General features: G+C 38.9%; 1 protein-coding gene across 1 annotated transcript in view; it reads left to right on the top strand.

The window, feature by feature from the left end:
• Window positions 1–21051, top strand: part of Usp32 (ubiquitin specific peptidase 32) — a 168220-nt gene that overhangs the window by 49653 nt on the left and 97516 nt on the right. The window contains exons 3-5 of the mRNA XM_013013080.1: window positions 1098–1203; window positions 7532–7650; window positions 11336–11495. Of these exons, the coding sequence (XP_012868534.1) occupies window positions 1098–1203; window positions 7532–7650; window positions 11336–11495 (385 nt within the window). The remainder of the gene's footprint in view (window positions 1–1097; window positions 1204–7531; window positions 7651–11335; window positions 11496–21051) is intronic.

The raw sequence follows: 21051 nt of genomic DNA, 5'->3' as shown, positions 1-21051 counted from the left end.
TACCACTTGAGCCACAGCGCCACTTCCAGTTTTCTAGTGGTTTATTGGAGATAAGAGTCTCATGGACTTTCCTGCCCAGGCTGGCTTTGAACCGTGATCCTCAGATCTCAGCCTTCTGAATAGCTAGGATTAAAAGCATGAGCCACTGGTGCCCGACTTTGAATTCTTGATCATCCTATATTTATAAGTTGAGTATCATGGAAAGTACACCTGTCATTCTGGTATTTGAGAAGAAGGGACAGAAAGATCACCAATTAGAGTCCAGTCTTGACTATAAAGCTACACCCTGTCACAAACAAACAAATAAAAACTGCATAGAAGATATTTTCAACTCAAAGAATTCAACAAAGAATTGTTGAATGAGTAAATGAAATTATAATGATTGCTGATATTGTTTTTATGTATAGTGATGTTATGTGCAGTTATTGTTTTTCTAGTTATTTTAATACCCTGAGAGTATAAAAGAAATGTCTTTTGGCTTCTTTATATCTCTGAACATTCAATTAGAGAATTTCTTTACAGCCAAAATAAGATATGTAAGTTTTTACTGAGATTCAGTTCCATAATTGCATAGAATTCTTATCACATTATAATAGCTATTGAGTAAAGACCTTTATACTTTTGGACTTTGGTAAGTACTCTAAAGAGAAGGACTAAACAGGGCTGGGAAGGTGGCTTAGTGGTAGATTGCTTGCCTAGCATGCATGAAGCCCTGGGTTTGATTTCTTAGTATCACATAAACAGAAAAAGCCAGAAGTGGTGCTGTGGCTCAAGTGGTAGAGTGCTAGCCTGGAGCAAAAGAAGCTCAGGGACAGCGCCCAGGCCCTTAGTTCAAGCCCCAGGACTGGCAAAAAATAAATAAATAACCACTCAGATGTGTCAACCTGTAATATATGAATGTTAAAACTGATGAATATTCTATTCATGGCTGAGTGTACCAGCAAGATGCAAAAGAGCCATAAGAGGGAGAAACTTAAACATTATTTCATAAAACTTACCAGAGCTGTGTCTGGAGATAGAAATAAGATTTGTTAACGGTAATATGTACTTCAGATTTCTCAGCATTTTCTAAAGTTGGTTTCATCATTTTTTTCTAGGTGATTTATTGTTCTTTTGGTGGAACACCCAAAGGGCTACATTTCAATAACTTAATAGTTGGACTAGTCCTCCTTACAAGAGGCAGAGATGAAGAAAAAGCAAAATGTAAGTATTTTTATTATCTCAAGATGACAGTGGTATTATTTGTTTACAAAATAATTTGGTTTCAAAAATCTGTTGATAGACAAAATATTTGAATTAGTATTTTTCCAAAGAAAATATTTGATAGAAAGGCCTGGGTATGGTGGCATCTGCCTGTAATCCAAGCCACTTCACAGGTGATATTTGGGAAAATTAAGGTTTGAGGGAAGCCTAGGTTAAAAAGTTAGCCTAAAGTCCCAATCTCAACAATCAAACTGGGCATGGTGGAGCAGATCTGTAATTCCTATTTATGTGGGTGGTATAGGTAGAAACTACCTCTTAAAAAACAAGGAAAATAAAAAAGGGTTGGAAGTATGGCTTAAGTAGTAGAGTGCCTTCCAAGAATGTACAGGCCCTGAGTTCAAACCACAGTACCACCAAGGGGGAAAAAAAAAGAAGAAAAGAAGACATTCAAGTGGCTAGCGAATACTTAAAAAAAAAAAAAAAGATCAACATGCTTGAATAAGCTGATCCCACATGGATTCTCTTTAGAAACATTTGTTGAATGATTGATATGAGTCATATTAGACCACATATTACTATTTTGCTCTAGGAAAACTTAGTTTTGAGAAACACATTATGGAGAAATGTAAACTGAAATTATTATGGCTTGCTATATCATAACTACTAAATTAAAAAGTTAATAACAAGTGTTGACAAAGCATGTATAAAAATGACAGCCCTTGGGGCTGGGAAGGTGGCTCAGTGGTAGAGCGCTAGCCTTGCATGCATGAGGCCCTGGGTTCAATTCCTTAGCACCACATAAGCAAAAAGAAAAAAAAACCAGAAGTGGCGCTGTGGCTCAAGTGGTAGAGTGCTAGCCTTGAGCTTAAGAGCTGAGGGACAGCGCCCAGGCCCAGAGTTCAGGCCCCATGACGGGACCCAAAAACAAACAAACAAACAAAAATGACAGCCCTTGCTGGGTGCCAGTGGCTCATACCTGTAATCCTAGCTATTCAGGAGGTTGAGATCTGAGGATTGTGGTTTGAAGCCGGCTCACGCAAAAAAGTCCCTGTGAAACTCTTATCTTCAATTAACCACTCAAAACCCAGAAGTGGCACTGTGGCTCAAGTGGTAAAGTGCTAGCTTTGAGCACAAAGAGGCTCAGGCACAGCACCCAGCAACTGACAGACAAAAAAATAAAACGTAAAAAGTAAATGACAGCCCTCATATATTGCTGATGAGTATGTAAAACAATGCAGCTATTATTTCACACTTCAGCAATTTGGCATTTACTCAAACTGTTAAATATGTAGTTATCATATTAAAAAATAATTTCACTCTTAAGTATATACCCAAGATAAAGTTATACATAGAGAATTTTTTTTTTTTGGGTCTGGTTGTGGGGCCTGAATCTGGGCCTGGGTGCTGTCCCTCAGCTCTTCAGCTCAAGGCTAGTGTCTACCACTTGAGCCACAGCGCCACTTCCGGCTTTTTTCTTTTTGCTTATGTGGTGCTGGGGAATCGAACCCAGGGCCTCATGCATTGCAAGGCAAGCGCTCTCCCACTGAGCCACCTTCCCAGCCCACATAGAGAATTTTTTTAAATGGCAGAATAGAAATAGAAATATCCCTCATTCCATAATGGATGATTCATGGATAAATAAAATTTTTATTTTATTTTATTTTTTTGCCAGTCTTGGGTTTTGAACTTAGGTCCTAGGCTCTGTCTCTGAGCCTCTCTCTGCTCAAGACTAGTGTTCTACCACTAGAGCTACAGTACCACTTCTGGCCTTTTCTGATTATGTGATACTAAGGAATCGAACCCAGGGCTTCATTCATGCTTGACAAGTACTCTACCACTAAGCTACCTTCCCAGTCCAATAAATAAAATATACAATGGACTATTGCTCTACAAAAAAAGGGAATAAAGTGCTGATTCATACTGCCACATGGTAGTACCACATGGTGATACCACATGCTACCACCTTCAAAACATTTGCTGGGCAATTGCTACTAGTCACAGTAGGTCTATCCAAATTATATGAAAATTTTGGATTAGACAGTTAATGCCATAATATAACAGATTAGTGACTGCCAGAGACTTGGGGACAGAAAAACTCCATTAATGACATTAGTGACTGCTAATGTAAATATAAAGATTTGTTTCTGGATTGATGGAAATGTGCAAGAACTGATAATGGTTATTACATACTCTTAAGAACACTAAATATCACTAAGTTGTACACTTAGTGTGTGTGTGTGTGTCCACACGCATGCATGCACCTACCTATGTGTCTGTCTGTGTGTGCTGGTCCTCAGGTTTGAATTCAGGGTCTGGGTGCTGTCCCTAAACTTTTTGCTCAAGGCTAGGTATGCTCTATCATGTGTGGTACAGCTCCATTTCTGGCCTTTTGGTGTTTAGACTTTCCTGCCTGGACTGGCTTTGAACCATGATTCTCAGATCTCAGTCTCCTGAGTAGGATTACTGGTGTGAGCCACTGGTGCTCAGCTAAGTTGCACACTTTTAAAATATTAATTTTTTGGAATACAAATTATATTTCAGCAAAGCTTTTATTCTTTTAAGGTCTGATGGCATACATACTCTATATATAGTCTATTCTTTCCATATGTCACAAAAAAAACCCCAAAGTTCACTTAATGTTCGTAGAGCAAAAGGTTATTATTTTTGGGGGGGCGGGGTTGGTCAGTTGTGGGGCTTGAACTCTGGGCTTGGGCGCTGTCCCTGTGCTCTTGAGCTCTTCAGCTCAAGGCGAGCACTCTACCTCTTGAGCCACAGTGCCACTTCCGGTTTTCTAGTGGTTTATTGGAGATAAGAGTCTCACAGACTTTCCTGCCTGGGCTGGCTTTGAACCGCGATCCTCCTCTCTCAGCCTCCTGCATGGCTAGGATTATAGGCGTGAGCCACCAGCGCCCGGCAAGGTTGTTATTTTTAATGGTTTTACTTTTAACTTCAGAAATTAATTTTGTTAGGTGAATTATCTATACTCAGAAAAAGTTGAGACTTCGTGTTCATTTAAATTGCATCATTCCATTCCATATTTATTTTATTTTAGTTTAGTTTGTTGTTGGGGCACTGTCCCTGAGTTTATTTGCTGAAGACTGGCATTTGTCATTTGAGCCATAGCTCCACTTTGGGATTTTTGGTGGTTAATTGGAGATGAGTCTCACGGACTTTCTTGCTCAGGCTGGCTTCAAACTGTGATCTTCAGATCTCAGCTTCCTGTATATCTAGGATTACTGGCTTGAGCCACTGTCGCTGAACTCCCTACTCATTTTTGAGACCGGATTTTAGTATGTAGTCCAGTCCAGCCTGAATCTGGAGATTTTTCACCTTCAGCCTCTCATGTGCTGAAGTTACAGGTGTGAGTACTGGCTTTATCTGTTATCTTTAAATCCTACTAAACAGAGAAATGTTATCAATGATTCCCTAAATATTTGAGGGAAGATAATTTTATCTGCATTTATTAGGGTATGGATTTATTTTAAAAATTAACTCCATTTAATTATAACTTCTGTGCTCTCATTCTTTTCTTTGAGTACTCCAAAGACACATCTGTTCCTACTTAAAGTACTAAAAATATGACAAATTTCACTGAAGAATTCTCTGAGGAAGTCTAGGAAACTGTTTATATTACACAAAACATAATATCTTGCTCCAAAATTTCTTAGATTTTATTGTTGGCCACTGGATGATGAATTATACTCTTTGCTACTTCCTTTTCTAACTTGCCTGCTATGGTCTGAATGTTTGTGTCTTCCCCAAATTCAGTGTTGAAATCCAAAATCCACAGTAATGATTAAGGTATTAAGCCTTTGAGAAGTGATTAGGTCACTGGGGGCTAATCATAAGTGCCTCTTGAATGAGATTAAGTGTCCTTATAAAGAAAAAACCTTAGACTTTTTTCAGACTCTGCTCTGCAAGGATAGATGATTCTATAAATCAGGAAGTTGTTCCTCACCAGACTTGAACTTTGCTGGTTCTTGATTATCCCACCCTCTACAATTATGAGGGAGAACTTTGTGCTGTTTATAAGCCATCTAGTTTGTGATATTTTGTTATGAAAACCTAGATTGACATGCCTTTGGATTGCTTGTTCTAAATCATGTAGAATTTTCTCCTTCATCCCTAATTCTAGACAGTTTTCCTTAATTTTGTTTTTAAAAAGTCTTATTGAGGAATAATTGACATGTAATAAAATATACTTATATAAAATGTACATTTGTTATTATTATTTTGTTTTGGTTTCCCTGAGATAGGGTCTTGTTATGTAGCCTAGGCTGGCCTTGATCCCTCTGCCTCTGGAGTACTCAAATTTCGGGCATGTACCAGCCACCTTGCCTGGGCTTAATTTTATTTTGACACCTACACTATTTACCATAATTAAGATGGCGAACATAAGTATCCCTACTCCTATACATATTTAAACTGTCAACAAGCTCCACCCCCACTTGTGTGTGTGTGTGTGTGTGTGTGTGTGTGTGTTCTAGTATTGGGGCTCCAACTCAAGGCCTCAAGCTTGCTCTGCTTGCTTATTAACATGGTTGTCACTCTACCAATTGAACCACACAACCAGCCAGCCTGGCTTTTGCTAGTTAATTGAAGAGTCTCATACATTGGTCTGCCCCAGATGGCTTCAAATCACAATCTTCAGATCTCAGCCTTCTGAATAACTAGTATCACAGGCATGAGCCACTAGTACCCAGTTTAACAATAACAAGATTTCAATTGCACATACATTATGTACTTCCACACAGCTTATTATTTTTCTTCTGTTTTTTTCTTTCGTCCCCTCCCCTCCCCTCTCCTCTCATTTACTTTCCTTTTCCTTCCTCTTCTCCTTCCTTTTCCTTCTTTCCTTTATTCCGCCAATCCTGGAGCTTGAACACAGGGCCTGGGCCCCGTCCCTGAACTTTTTTGCTTAAGGTTATCACTTGAGCCATAGCTTTACTTCCAGCTGTGTTTTGGTAGTTAATTGGAGATAAGAGTCTTGAGGGGTTTCCTTTTTGAACCTTGAGCCTCAGATCTCAGCCTCCTAAGTAGCTACTATGAGTCACTGGCATCTGGGCATTATTTCTTAATATTGTGTCATCTTTGTCTCAGCTCTGAGTCCCTCCTCCCTCTCCCCCTCCCCCCCCCCCCCCCCCCCCCCCCCCCCCTCCCCCCTGGTTCTGGGGCTTGAATTCAGGGCCTGGGCACTATCCCTGAGCTTTTCTTTGCTCAAGGCTAGTACTCTGCCACTTTAGCCACAGTGCCACTTCTGGCTTTTTCTATTTATGTGGTAATGAGGAATCAAATCCAGTGCTTCATGAATTGTAAGCAAGCATTCCACCACTAAGCCACTTCCCAGCCTCTTGGGTCTGAAATTTTAAAACTTTCTGTTGTTATTGTTGTTACTGGCTGTGGGTCTTGAACTCAGGACCCGGGCTCTGTCCTTAAGCTTTTTTGCTCAAGGGTAATGTTCTACCACTTGAGCTACAATGCTATTTCCTCAAATTTTTTATTACACACTAAGATATTTATTTCAAATAACTAATGTAAAAGGAGGTTCATGTATGTTCTTTGTGCCACTATTACTAATTTTTTTCTTTGCAATACAAGATCTGGATATTTTAAAAAGAAAATACTGTGACCAATGTGAAGCTCTTTTGGTATCCCTTCATAGTGCCAGTTCTGCCCTTCTCTTATTTTTACCATCTTCAATTTGGAGGTCTTCCATTCCTTTTGAATGTTCTTCTGAATTTATAATATGTTTGTGTATCTTTCAACTTACTTTCATTGCTATGACAGTTTTAAACTTTTTTTGGAGATAAAGTCTGTAGCTTAGGCTGGAGTTCTTACTGCCTCAACTTCCCAAGTTCTGGGGTTGCAGCCATGCCCCTGCAGTTTTTGTCTCATAAATAGTATTTAAGTGAACATATGGTACTGTGTGTACAGGAGTCAGAGATTTTCCCAGATTGGAAGTGGAATTGTCTGGAAGTAGTTTCTGGCATCCAGCTTTATCTTTTCTAGATTTTGCCAAATGATTCTCCAGAGTGCTGTCATTTATTTATACTTTAGTTACCATTGTTTATGAGATTCTGCTGCTCTTAGTCTTTGATAACACATGTAATATCACATGTAAAAAATTTTTTTTACAAATTTGATTGGAAAAAAACCCACATTGTTTTTAAAATTTGTGTTGTTGGGTTATTTTAAAGATGAAGATATGTTTATAAACTATTTTGCTCTTAAAATTACGTAGTTATTAGTACTCTTTCTGTTTCCCTGCTTCACTAGGGCATATTTGATCCATGTTAAGAGTAATTTATTTAATTTTTCTTTCTTGTAGACATTTTTAGTCTTTTTTCAAGTGAATCCGGGAGCTATGTTGTACGGGAAGAAATGGAAAGAATGCTTCATGTGGTGGATGGTAAAGTCCCAGATACACTCAAAAAGTGTTTCTCAGAGGTATATTTAAAGATTCACATTTCATCCGCTTTATATTGACTAAGTTTTAACTGTTTGTTTGTTTGAGAGACAGTCACTAAATGTGGTATGAGCAAACCAATTAGTCTGTTTCATGACAGAATTTTTTAAAGATAATCAGAGTATCCTAATTCTGCTATGTGATAGGTATGCTGGTAAAGTTAGGCAAAGTGAATTTTTTTTTTCTTTTTTTTTGCCGGTTGTGGGGCCTGAACTCTGGGCCTGGGCGCTGTCCCTCAGCTCTTCAGCTCAAGGCTAGCGCTCTACCACTTGAGCCACAGCGCCACTTGTGGCCTTTTCTGCATATGTGGTGCCGAGGAATCGAACGCAGGGCCTCATGCATGCAAGGCAAGCACTCTACCACTGAGCCACCTTCCCAGACCCAAAGTGAATTTTTTTTAAGAAATAGAAACAAAGTATAAAGAATTGGTTAGTTATTCCAAAGTTACTTTCCTTGTAAGACCAAGGCTTAGTGACAGAAGAGTAGAAAAATAACTCATTGGTCAGGTCCTTTCAGGTTATCTTTTTGTAAGGATTAAAGCAGAAAAAGTTTCATTACCAATTCAAACTGACCACTTTAGGATATTTGGTTATTTCTTTCCCATGATTTCTCTGAAGGTCAAATTTTGGTTCAATACTGGGATTTATTTTTTGTCTAGTCTTAGTTTTAGGAACAAAGACTTTGAAAGAGTAGACTAAAGAATTGTGAGGCCAGGGATTGGGAGGTGCCTGTAAATGGTTATTTGAATTATTATGTATCTGTGTTTGGATTAGAAAAAAGCCAAACAGTATTGTGAAGACTTGGTGTGTAGCTCACTGGTCAGAGCACTTTTAGCTCTAGATTTCTAGGCTCTTGATTTAATTACTAGTACCACTAAGAGAAAAAGAATCCAATGAAATGAATGGACAAATTTAAAAAATAAAGCTAGGAACGTGGCTTAGTGGTAGAGTGTTTGCCTCACATGCATGAAGCCCTGGATTCAATTCCTCAGTACCATATAATCAGAAAAGGCCAGGAGTGGCACTAGTTCAAGTGGAAGAGTGCTAGCAAAAGAAGCTCAGGAACAGTGCCAGTCCCTGAATTCAAGCCTCAGGACTGGCAAAAAAAAAAAAAATTATGTTTACTATCTCTAATTTTTGAGTATTGTGTCTGATAATTACATCTAGACCCTCGATATCTAAATCTTTATAATCATTCACTTGCCCTAAAATAATTTTATTCATGTCTTTCACAACAATGCATTCTGTTATTTAAAAACAATTTTTTGGCTAGTTCTGGGCCTCGAACTCAGGGCCTGAGCACTGTCCCTGAGCTGCTTTTTTTGCTCAAGGCTAGTACTCTACCACCTGAGCCACAGAGCATCCGGCTTACTATGTTTATGAGATACTGAAGAATATAACCTAGGATTTCATGCATGCTATGCAAGTACTCTACCACTAAGCGACATTCCCAGCCCCTATTTTTCATTAAAAAAAAAACAAAAAACTATAGCTGGGCTCTGGTAGCTCATGCCTATAATCTTAGCAGCTCACATGGCTGATATCTGAGGATCATAGTTCAAAGCCAGCCTGGGTAGGAAAGTCTGTGAGACTCTTTATCTTCATTTAACCACCAGAAAACCAGAAGTGGAACTATGGTTCAAAGTGGTAGAGTGGGAGCTTTGAGCAAAAGAGCTCAGGGACAGTGCCCAGGCGCGAGTTCATGTCCCACAACTGACCAAGAAAAAAAAAAAAGCACTTTAGTCAAAAGGTAGATACCTAGAACAAAGACTTGTGTCATGAGTCAGCTTTTTCTATTTTTTTTTATTACTAGTCTCTTTCTTTCCTTCCTTCCTTCCTTTCTTCCTTCCTTCCTCCCTCCCTCCCTCCCTCCCTCCCTCCTTTCTTTCTGTCTTTCTTTCTTTCTTTTTTTTTTTTTTTTGGCCGGGTCGTGGGGCCTGAACTCTGGGCCCAGGCGCTGTCCCTCAGCTCTTCAGCTCAAGGCTAGCCCTCTACCACTTGAGCCACAGTGCCACCTCCGGCTTTTTTCTTTTTGCTTATGTGGTGCTGAGGAATCGAACCCAGGGCCTCAGGCATGCAAGGCAAGCGCTCTACCACTGAGCCACCTTCCCAGCCCTCTTTCTTTCTTTCTGTCCGGTCATGGGGCCTGAACTCTGGGCCTGGGCGCTGTCTCTCAGGCTCTTCAGCTCAAGGCTACCACTCTACCACTTGAGCCACAGCGCTACTTCCGGCTTTTTTCTTATGTGGTGCTGAGGAATCGAACCCAGGGCCTCGAGCATGCAAGGCAAGTGCTCTACCACTGAGCCACCTTCCCAGCCTTATTACTAGTCTTAACAGATGGAATTTGTTTAAATAATTGGTATAAGACATATATATTACACTTTTTTCTTACTGAGGTGTTTTTTTTTATAGTTATTGATTTTTAAAATGTGAATTTCTAGATTGGTGCCAGAAGCTCATGCCTGTAATCCTAGCTACTGAGGAGACTGAGATCTGAAGATCACAATTCTAAGCCAGCTTGGGCAAGAAAGTCTGAAAGACTCTTATTTCCAGTTAACTGCCAAAAAAGCTGGCTGTAGAATGATGGTTCAAGTGGTAGAACGCTAACCTCGGGCAAAGAAATTTTTGTCATATTTCTATCTGCTGTTCTTTTTATTTTATATTATTTTATTTTTTTGTCAGTTGTGGGGCTTGAACTTTGGGCCTGGGCACAGCCCCTTAACTCTTCAGCTCAAGATGAGTGCTCTACCACTTGAACCACAGTGCCACTTCTGGTTTTCTAGTAGTTTATGGGAAATAAGAGTCTCAAGGACTTTCCTGCCGGGGCTTGGCTTTTAACATTGATCCTCAGATCTCAGCCTCCTGTGTAGCTAGGATTATAGGCATGAGCCACTGCCACCCAGTTTGTCTTCTGTTCTTTAAAGATTTATCACTTTCTTTTTGTACTGTTTCATTCGTTTATGTGCTTTCTGGGATACTATAGGAAGGTTGTTTTGTTTTGCTGGTCCTGAGGCTTGAACTCAGGGTCTGTGCACTGTCCCTGAGTCTCTTTGTGCTCAAGGCTAGAGCTCTATCACTTGAGCCACAGCGCCCATTTCTCTAGGAAGGTTTTTTCTTTCTTTCTTTTTTATTGTAAAGATACTATACAGTGGTTACAGTTACATGACTAAGGTAATGAGTACACTTCTTATTGAGCATTGTTACCCCCTCCATTGTTTTCCCCCTACCATCTCTAGGAAGGCTTTTGAATAGTTATTTTTAACATTGTGGTTTTAATTCCTAATAGATTTGATGAAAATATAATAATGTAGATAGATTATGAAGTACTAAAGAAGAAGGATAGGGTAAATGAAAAATTAGATTTATTGAATTTGTCAAAATAGAACTTATTGATTATAGAATATATCTTAGCAAATAAACTATAGCTAATTATTAGCCTCAGACTGCTTTAATCAGTTGATAAAATAGTTTATATGTAGCACATAGATTTTATGCAGAGTTCTGAAATATAATTAGATTTGAAAAGTTTTATTTCTAAATACGTGTTATTTAGATTATCCTTCCTTTTTGGATATTAGAAAGATAAATGCCTACTAATTGCAAATTTTAATTTGTACAAGTTCTAAATACCCTAAAGTTTGACTGATTTTTTAAATTTTTATTTTAGGGTGAAAAGGTAAACTATGAAAAATTTAGAAATTGGCTTCTTATAAACAAAGATGCTTTTACCTTCTCTCGTTGGCTACTGTCTGGAGGTGTGTATGTTACCCTAACTGATGATAGTGATACTCCTACTTTCTACCAAACTCTGGCTGGTGTCACACATTGTAAGTAATGGAATTTCATTATTTTCTGTTTACCTTTTAATATAATTAGCAATAATCTGATAAAATCAGGATAATACAAAGACATTTTTTAAAAAAAAACAAGACAAAATTTTTGATCAATGCTTTTTTTCTTCCATGGCATAATCAAATGAAATGCTGAACATGGAAAATAGCTCTCTGCAAATGGTCTTTTTTTTTTTTTTTTTCCAGTTGTGGGGCTAGCATTCTACCACTTGAGCCACAGCCCTACTTCCAGCTCTTTTGAGTAGTTTCTTGGAGAAAAGAGTTTCACCAAGACTTTTCTGCCTGGGCTGGCTTTGAACTGTGATCCTCAGATCTCAATTTCCTGAATAGCTAGGATTATAGGCATGAGCCACTGTGCCCGGCTTCTGCAAATATTCTTTGAGCTGTATTTGTTTCCAGTGATGTTTCAACAATCTACCCAAATTCATAAGCTAAAATTAAGAGAAATGTACTCTCTCTCTTTCTCATGGTTTCAACAGCTGAAATAAGATATTAACTAGACTTTGTTTGTTCTTCCAAAAGAAGAATCCATCCATACCTCTTCCAGTTTTTGTGACCTCAAGCATTCCTCAGCTTGTGGCAGTATAATTCCATTTTCTTCTTCTGTCTTTGTATATCCTCTGTGTATATTTGTGTGCCCTTCCTTCTTATGAAGATAGCAGTCATTGAATTTAGGGCCCAGCCTAAATCCAGGACTTGACTTCCAGTTTCTAAACTCATTATATCTACAAATATCCAATTTCTAAGTAAGGTCTCATTCTAAGGATCCAGGTAATCATGAGTTTTTGGGAGTCACTGTTAAATCCACTATGCAATACTAAACCATTATTGTTCTTTCCTGTGGTTTACATTCCTTATCTAGTCAATCCTCTTTAGGTATTCTTCATGTACATCTTTTTTTTTTTTTGAGTCCAGTCGTGGGGCCTGATCTCTGGGCCTGGGCGCTGTCCCTCAGCTCTTCAGAGCCATAGCGCCACTTCTGGCTTTTTTGCTTATGTGGTGCTGAGGAATCGAACCCAGGGCCTCGAGCATGCAAGGCAAGTGCTCTACCACTGAGCCACCTTCCCAGCCCTTCATGTACATCTTTGAATAACAAGACTTCCAGGGCTTTTCATGTGTGTGTTTCCAGAAAACTCTGTGTCTATTCCTTCATAGTACATTTTATACCAAGTTAAAATAACTAATTTTCTTTGCTTTCTTTTTTCTTTTTCTTTTGCCAGTCCTGGGGCTTAAACTCAGGGCCTAGGCACTGTCTCTGAGCTTCTTTTTGCTCAAGGCTAGCACTTTACCACTTGAGCCACAGTGCCACTTCCGGCCTTTTCTGTTTATGTGGTACTGAGGAATTGAACCCAGGGCTTCATCCATGCTAGGCAAGCACTCTACCAGTAAGCCACATTCTCAGCCCTTTCTTTTTCTTTTTATGCTTATGTTAGTTAATAAAGAGAAGGTAAAGTCCACTAAGAAGAGTATACAGTGGGACCTGGAAACCAGTTTTTACTATAATTCTTTATTTTTATTTTTTTGCCTATTGGGGGCTTGACCTCTGGGCCTGGGTGCTGTCCCTGAGTCATTTTGTTCAAGGCTGGCACTCTACTACTTGAGCCACAGAGCCACTTCTGTTTTTTTCTCCGCCTCCCATTTTGTTTCCCCAGCCCCCTATGATTAATTGGTGGTAAGAGTCTCACAGACTCTCCTGCCCAGGCTGGCTTCAAGCCACAATCCTCAGATCTCAGCCTTTTGAGTAGCTAGGATTACAAGTGTGAGCCTTGGGCATCTGGCCACTCTGATTTATTTTTGACAATAGCTTTTTTACTTTTAACTGCCCCCCCCCAAAAAAAATCCACCATGCATTGTGGAAGGTTTTAGTTTCTTACATAGAGATTAAGTACTTACTGTAGCTGGTACTTTACTAGGTATTTTATCTAATCTGAGTAGGTATCTTATCTAATCTGAGTGCTTTTTTTTGTCAGTCATGGGTTTTGAACTCTGAGTTTGGGCGCTGTCCCTCAGCTCTTCAGCTTAAGGCAAATGCTCTACCACTTGAGCTACAGCGCCACTTCCTTGCTATCCTTTTTATACAAATGAGGAAACCAAAGCTGAAAGAAGTTAAAGAAACTTTGTCAAGATCAAATGGCTAAACGGTGGAAAAATTGGGATGTTTAAACCACAAAATGTATACTTATAACTTTAGGGATTCAGAGACTGTTTAATCATAGTGACTTTATTCTTTAATCTTTTTTCTTTAATCTTTTATGAGTAGCTTTTAGTTGCAAGTAAAAATGGTGAAGATATGGTATATGTGATTATAGTGAACTGTCAACTTCACAGTGACTTAGACTTCCTTGAAGATTCCCTTTTTCCTCCTTGGGGGACTTAGAAATGAGTTTTTCCCTGTTTCTCTTTAACATTGAATTTTATTTGATCTAAACACGGTAGTTGAATGATTAACTGTTTGCCAATAATGAAATTGCCATTCTATGAATTATTTAGCTTAATAGTAATCATATTCGTCTATGAATTCAGATACATTTGGAAGAAAATATGTGTGCCTCTGACACTTCTACTAAATACCTTTTCAAGTATACTAAAAAGGAGATTTTGGAGTTTTTACAAAATATATTTTAAGAATGAAGGTCTTTAAACTCAGTGATTTCTTGAGTGGTAAAATATAAATTCTGGAGTAGTTATGTTTTATTTTTGATGACTTTTAGGGCACTATAACTCATGAATATTTTCTTTCTTTCTTTTTTATTTTATTGGTCATGGGGCTTGAACTCTGGGCCTGGGCGCTGTCCCTCAGCTCTTCAGCTCAAGGCGAGCGCTCTACCACTTGAGCCACAGTGCCACTTCTGGTTTTCTGAGATGTTTATTGGAGATAAGAGTCTCACGGTCTTTCCTGCTCTGGCTGGCTTTGAACCATGATCCTCAGATCTCAGCCTCCTGAGTACCTAGGATTACAGGCGTGAGCCACTGGCGCCTGGCATGAATATTTTCTTTTTCATATCTAACTTAAGAAATTTGTATTACCCTGCTTTATCATTTATCTTAATAAAAATAAATATGTTATGCTTCATTACCACAGTTTACAATGTTAAAGCCTTCTGTCATTAGGGAGAAAAAGCATTTCAGAGATTCTTAGACCATAAACCTCCTAGTGAACCTGTGTCTCCTCCTTCATTATCCTCTTATCTGTTAGTAGTAATGTAAGGCTTATAGCCATTTTAAGTAGATCTCCGAAGGTCATTGTGTCTGAGCACAGATTGTTTCCTCAAATGTTAAAAGAACTGTGCTACCATATGAAAATACTTGAATATTATTCCTGGATTTTTTTCTGTGAGGACCTATTTCTGGCATTAAAGATTTATTTCTGCAACTGGAGCCTTCTGTGAGGTGAGACTTGATTAGAATGGCCTGTAAGGGAGGCCAGATAATTATTTAGAAGGTTAGGTATGTGGCATGCTGGGTTTATGGCCCAGAAAAAGTCGTATCTATGAGTGTGGTGATAATTTAGTCTTATTTAGCAAATAGAGTATGAGTTGTTTTTTTTTTTTAAATTCATTTTCCAACTGCAAACTAGAGCTTCCTCTAATTTCAAAGTGAAGATAATATTAGGTAAATTTCTTCTTTCGGGCAATTGAGCTGCCAAGTCTTATAAAATGTTTGGTAATAATAAAATAGTATATGTAAATTTACTTTAAGTTACTTTTCACAAATGATTGATTATATTTAGAAAATGAACAGACAACATAAAATAGCAGTAGCTTTAACTGGCCATGAACAATCTGATCATTTTTTCCCTAAATATGTTCTATTTCTCTTTTCCCATTTATACTCCAACAAAGAAATTATGTTTTTAAGGAGATTAGTAAATATAGTTTTTAAAGTAAAAAATAAAACAGCTAATGTAATGTTTGCATGTTCTAATTTAATGTTATTATGTAAACATTATTGAACATCTTTTATATGCACAATACTTGGTAGTATAGAAATGTATGAGTCTGGTGCTAGTGGCTCACACTTTCAATCCTAGCTATCCTGGAGGGTTAAGATCTGAAGATTGTCCAAGTCAGCCCCAGCAGAAAAGTCTATGAGACTTCAGTTAATCAGCAAGAAGCTGTTCCTCAAGTAGAAAAGCATTACCCTTGAGCTAAAAAGCTCAGAGATGACAGCCAGGCCCTGAGTTCAAGCTGTGAAAGAAAAAGAAAAAAAGAAAAAAAAAAAAGAAACAAATACTAAGTATTAAAGAAACATTTTTTTTTCATCATAGTTTTTTTTCGGGTCCGGTCGTGGGGCCTGAACTCTGGGCCTGGGTGCTGTCCCTCAGCTCTTCAGCTCAAGGTTAGCGCTCTACCACTTGAGCCACAGCGCCACTTCCGGTTTTCTGGTGGTTTATTGGAGATAAGAGTCTCATGAACTTTCCTGCCCAGGCTGGCTTTGAACCATGATCCTCAGATCTCAGCCTCCTGAATAGCTAGGATTACAGGTGTGAGCCACCTATGCCCAGCCCCGAGTCTTTTTTTTTTTTTTTTTTAAATTTTTTTTTCGGGTCCGGTCGTGGGGCCTGAACTCTGGGCCTGGGTGCTGTCCCTCAGCTCTTCAGCTCAAGGCTAGCGCTCTACCACTTGAGCCACAGCGCCACTTCCGGCTTTTTTCTTTTTGCTTATGTGGTGCTGAGGAATCGAACCCAGGGCCTCAGGCATGCAAGGCAAGCACTCTACCACTGAGCCACCTTCCCAGCCCCCATCATAGTTTCTTTCATCAAGATTGCTTGCTTTCCTTCTGTTTCAGGTCAGGTTTTTTTTTTTATATGCTAATTCATTACTTGGAAGGAAGTTTAAAGCTTTGTGTGTGTGTGTGTGTTTTTTACACAGTAGTGGGGCTTGAACTCATGGCCTCCCACTCTTGCTTAGCCTTTGCTAAGTTTGAGAAAGCTAATGTTTCTAGAAAAAGAAAAGGTGTTTTTTTTTCTATATTTCTTCTATTTTTCCTTCTATTTTTCTTTAGAGTAAGCAGATTTCTTACGTGGGAATAAAGGAAAGTAATCTTATTTCAGTTTATATATGGAACTCCTATGGTAGTTTGACAGTTGCTAATTTTTTGGCTTGTACTCAGGGGCTGGGTGCTGTCCCTGAGCCTTTTTGCTCAAGGCTACTACTATAACACTTTGAGCCACACCTCCACTTCCAGATTTCAGGAGGTTTATTGGAGATAAAAGTCTAATGGACTTTCTACCCTGGCTGGCTTTGAACCACAATCCTCTGATTTCAGGCTCCTGAGTAGCTAGGATTATAGGGGTGAGTCTACCCAGGCTGGCTTTGAACCACAATCTTCAGATGTCAGGCTCCTGAGTAGCTAGGATTATAGGTGTGAGTCATCTGGCCTGTTGCTAAAATTTAAAAATACTCCAGAGCTGGGAAGGTGGCTCAGTGGTAAAGTGCTTGCCTTGCATGCCTGAGGCCCTGGGTTCGATTCCTCAACACCACATAAGCAGAAAAAGCCAGAAGTGGCTTTGTGGCCCAAGTGGTAGAGTGCTAGCCTTGAGCTGAAGAGCTGAGGGACAGCACCCAGGCCCAGAGTTCAAGCCCCATGACCAACAAAAAGAAAAAGTTAAAAATACTCTAACTACAGGTATATGTGGGTTTTTTTTTCTGTCATGGAGCTTGAACTCTAGGCCTGGGTGCTGTAGCTAAGATTATAGTGTGTAAGCCACCAGTGCTTGGCTTATATGGATATTTAAAGTAGACATTTCTAATTTTTCAAAAATGAAAGCAAGATTTTTAGTTAGAAATTTTGTAAATTTAGAAAATTAGTTTTCATTCTGAAGTTATTGGACATTTGTAAATGTCTTATTAGGAGATTAGTTATTTGGTTAACAAAGCTATATGCACAGTATATATTTCTGTTTTTTGTTTGTTTTTGTTTTTTGCCTTGAACTCAAGGCTTGGGCACTGTCCCTGAGCTTCTTTTGCTCAAGGCTAGCACTCTACCACTTGAGCCACAGTGCCACTTCTGGTTTTTTTCTTTTTGCTTATGTGGTGCTGAGGAATCGAACCCAGGGCCTCAGGCATGCAAGGCAAGCACTCTACCACTGAGCCACCTTCCCAGCCCCCCCCCAGTCTTTTTTGTATGAAAGTTTTTCTCTCATGGATTAGTAGTTCACTCTATAATCCTAGCTACTCAGGAGCCTGAGATCTAAGGATCACAATCACCTGGGGTATAGACAAATCCAATTAACTAGCAAAATGTGGGAACTGGAGGCATAGTTCAAGTGGTAGACTGTGGGCTTTGATCAACAAAGCCCAGCAAGATTGCAAAGCCTTAAGTTCAAACCACAGCAGGAGCAAAAAAAAAAAAAAGGTTAAAAAATTTGTATTATAATATTTCTTTCTTTTTTCTTTTTGCCAGTCCTGGGGCTTGAACTCCGAGCCTGACCACTGTCCCTGAGCTTCTTTTGCTCAAGGCTAGCACTCTGCCACTTGAGCCACAGCACAACTTCTAGCTTTTTTTTTTTTTTTGTCAGTCTTGGGCCTTGAACTCTGGACCTGGGCGCTGTCCCTACACTCTTCAGCTCAAGTTGAGCGCTCTACCACTTGAGCCACAGCATTACTTCAAGTTTTCTGGTGGTTAACTGGAGATAAGAGTCTCATGAACTTTCCTGCCCAGGCTGGCTTTGAACCATGACCCTCAGATGTCAACCTCCTGAGTAGCCACCAGCGCCTGGCATCTAGCATTTTTTTTTGTTTATGTGGTGCTGACCAATCAAAACCAGAGCTAGGCAAGCACTTTACCACTAAGCCACATTCCCAGCCTCTTGGAAAAAAATTTTTTTAAAGGAGCTTATTCTGTTGATTACTTAAATACATGAACCTGAATTTGTGCAACTTGAAAAATCATACATACTGTAGATTGCAGAGTGAACACATTGGAAATCCTAAATAGTCAGGTGACATATTAAATGGAAATACTGTGATTAATTATATACAAATATGCAGTAACGTTTTATTTTTCATTTTTCCTCTTGATTTACATTTTCAATGTTTTTCATGCAGCAAAATGTGTTACTACTTTAATTACTAATGTAAAGCAACAAGTAATACAAATGAAAAATTAAGCTACTATTAGTAGTAGTAACAGATTTTATTATTGGTTATGTTAGGATGATAGCATTAACTGTGATAACAGTTTTTTGTTGTTGTTGTATATTTTCTAGATACTTAGTTTTAGATGTTTTTGTGTGTGTGTGCCAGTAGTGGGGCTTGAACTCATGGCCTCCCACTCTTGCTTAGCCTTTGCTAAGCCATACCTCTATTTCTGACTTTTGCTGGCTAATTGGAGATAAGAGTCTTGAGGATTTGTCTGACGGGCCGACTTCAAACCTTGATCCTCAGAGCTCAGCCTACAAGTAGCTAGATTTACAGGCATGAACCACTGGTGCCCAGGTCAGTTTTAAATTTAATAATGACAAAATTTACTTATGAAATTAAAGCAAATTCACAAAGTAATTACAAGAAAATCAAAAGCTTTGGAAATTGGTGAATAATTTCCATTGCTTGTGTTTTGTTTTCTCTCTTTTTGTAATAATAAAGTGGCATTTCAAAAGATAGACTGACTGACTTTCTTTCTTTCCTTCTTTCTTTCCTTCTTTCTTTCTTTCTTTCGTCAGTAATGGGGCTTGAACTCTGGGCTTGGGTGCTGTCCCTGTGCTCTTCAGCTCAAGGCTAGCACTCTACCACTTGAGCCACAGTGCCACTTCCCAGTTTTCTAGTTATTTATTGAAGATAAGAGTCTCGTGGACTTTTCCTGCCCAGGTTGGCTTTGAACCATGATCCTCAGATCTCAGTCTCCTGACTAGCTAGTATTACAGGAATGAGCCACTGGTGCCCGGCTTAGGTTTTATATTTTTTATATTCTTTTGTTTTTGTTTTTTTGCCAGTCCTGGGGCTTGAACTCAGGGCCTGAGTGCTGTCCCTGAGCTGCTTTTGCTCAAGGCTAGCACTTGAGCACCACACTCTATTTCTGGCTTTTTCTGTTTATGTGGTACTGAGGAATCAAACACTAGGCTTCATACATGCTAGGCAAGCACTCTACCACTAAGCCATGTTCCTAGCCCTATATTCTTCTTTTGTATGTGTTCTGGGACTTGAACACAGGGCCTGCGTGCTGTCCCAGAGCTTCTTTTGCTCAAGACTAGTAGTGTTCTACCACTTGAGCCCCAGCTCCACTTCCAGCTTTTTTGGTAGTTATTTTTAGTGGAGATGAGAGTCTCACAGACTTTTTTGACTGGACTGGCTTCTAACCGCAGTCCTCAGATGTCAACCTCCTGAGTAGCTAGGATCACAGGCATGAGCCACTGGCACCCAGCTTTTATTTTATAGTCTTAATTGGATAGCATTAATATAAGCACAAAGCAATATGACATAAAAGTTACAGTATGATTACAATTATAAGATCTCTTATGATAGAGAGATTGTATACTTATGAATGAAAATAGTATAACCTTAAAATCTTGTTTGTCATTTAAATCTTAAGCTTTTTACCCTCTTGATTAAATTTTTTGTTTTTGTTTTTGTTTTTGCCAGTCCTGGGGTTTGAACTCAGGGCCTGAGCAGTGTCCCTGAGTTTTTGTGCTCAAGACTAGCACTTTACCACTTTGAACCACAGCTGCATTTCTGTTTTTGTTTTTTTTTAATGAAGTTTTTTATACTGTACAGAGGGGTTACAAGGTAATGAGTACATTTCTAATCTAGCATTGTTGCCTCCTTCTGGTTTTGTTTTTTTGAGGTTATAGATCCAATCATAAGTAGCACTAGTCTTCAATGTTATATCTACATTGTTCCCAATAGTGATTTAGTTTAAAATTAATGAAAATGGTGTAGAATTCAATATATTCAAATTTTTTGTCATAAAGGATTTATTTTCTAATAATTTACTTAACTCTTCCCCAATAAAAATGAGTATGTTTATGAAAATAAGTTGTTTTATATATCACTTGTCTGGCCTTGGTGTATATGTAAATGTATCTACGGCAGTGCTTCTAGTCTGGTGGCCATTTTGTATCCTATAGTACATAATGACAATGTCTGCACAGCTTATGGGATGGACAACTTGGGATCCTGCTAATACAGGTACAGGCCAGATGCTGCTTAAAATCTTACAGTGAATGTAGAGGACAGCTTCCTGACAAAAGCAGTTTTCTGAACCTAAAAGTCAATGGTGTCAAGGTCCCTGTGGAATCACATCTGTAATCCTAGCTACTCTGGAAGCTGAGAGTAGAACTATCAAGAAGCTACTAGCACAGAAAAGTTCTCCAGATACCATCTCAAAAGGAACCAGCAAAAAGCAGGACTGTAGGTTGGCTCAAGTAGTAGAGTGCCAGCCTAGTGAGAACAGGCTTTGAGTTCAAATCCCAATACTTCATCCCCAGAAAAAGATTTTTTTTAATATTTTATTTTATTTGTGAACATACTGTACAGAGGGGTTACAATTACATGGGCAGGATAATGCGTACATTTCTTACCAAGCATTGCAGCCT

This window comes from Dipodomys ordii, unplaced genomic scaffold (genome assembly GCF_000151885.1).
Source record: "Dipodomys ordii isolate 6190 unplaced genomic scaffold, Dord_2.0 Scaffold19, whole genome shotgun sequence".
In the NCBI taxonomy this organism is placed as follows: Eukaryota; Metazoa; Chordata; class Mammalia; order Rodentia; family Heteromyidae; genus Dipodomys; species Dipodomys ordii.
The sequence above is the reverse complement of the archived record's forward strand: the minus strand, read 5'-3'. Positions and strand labels throughout refer to the sequence as shown.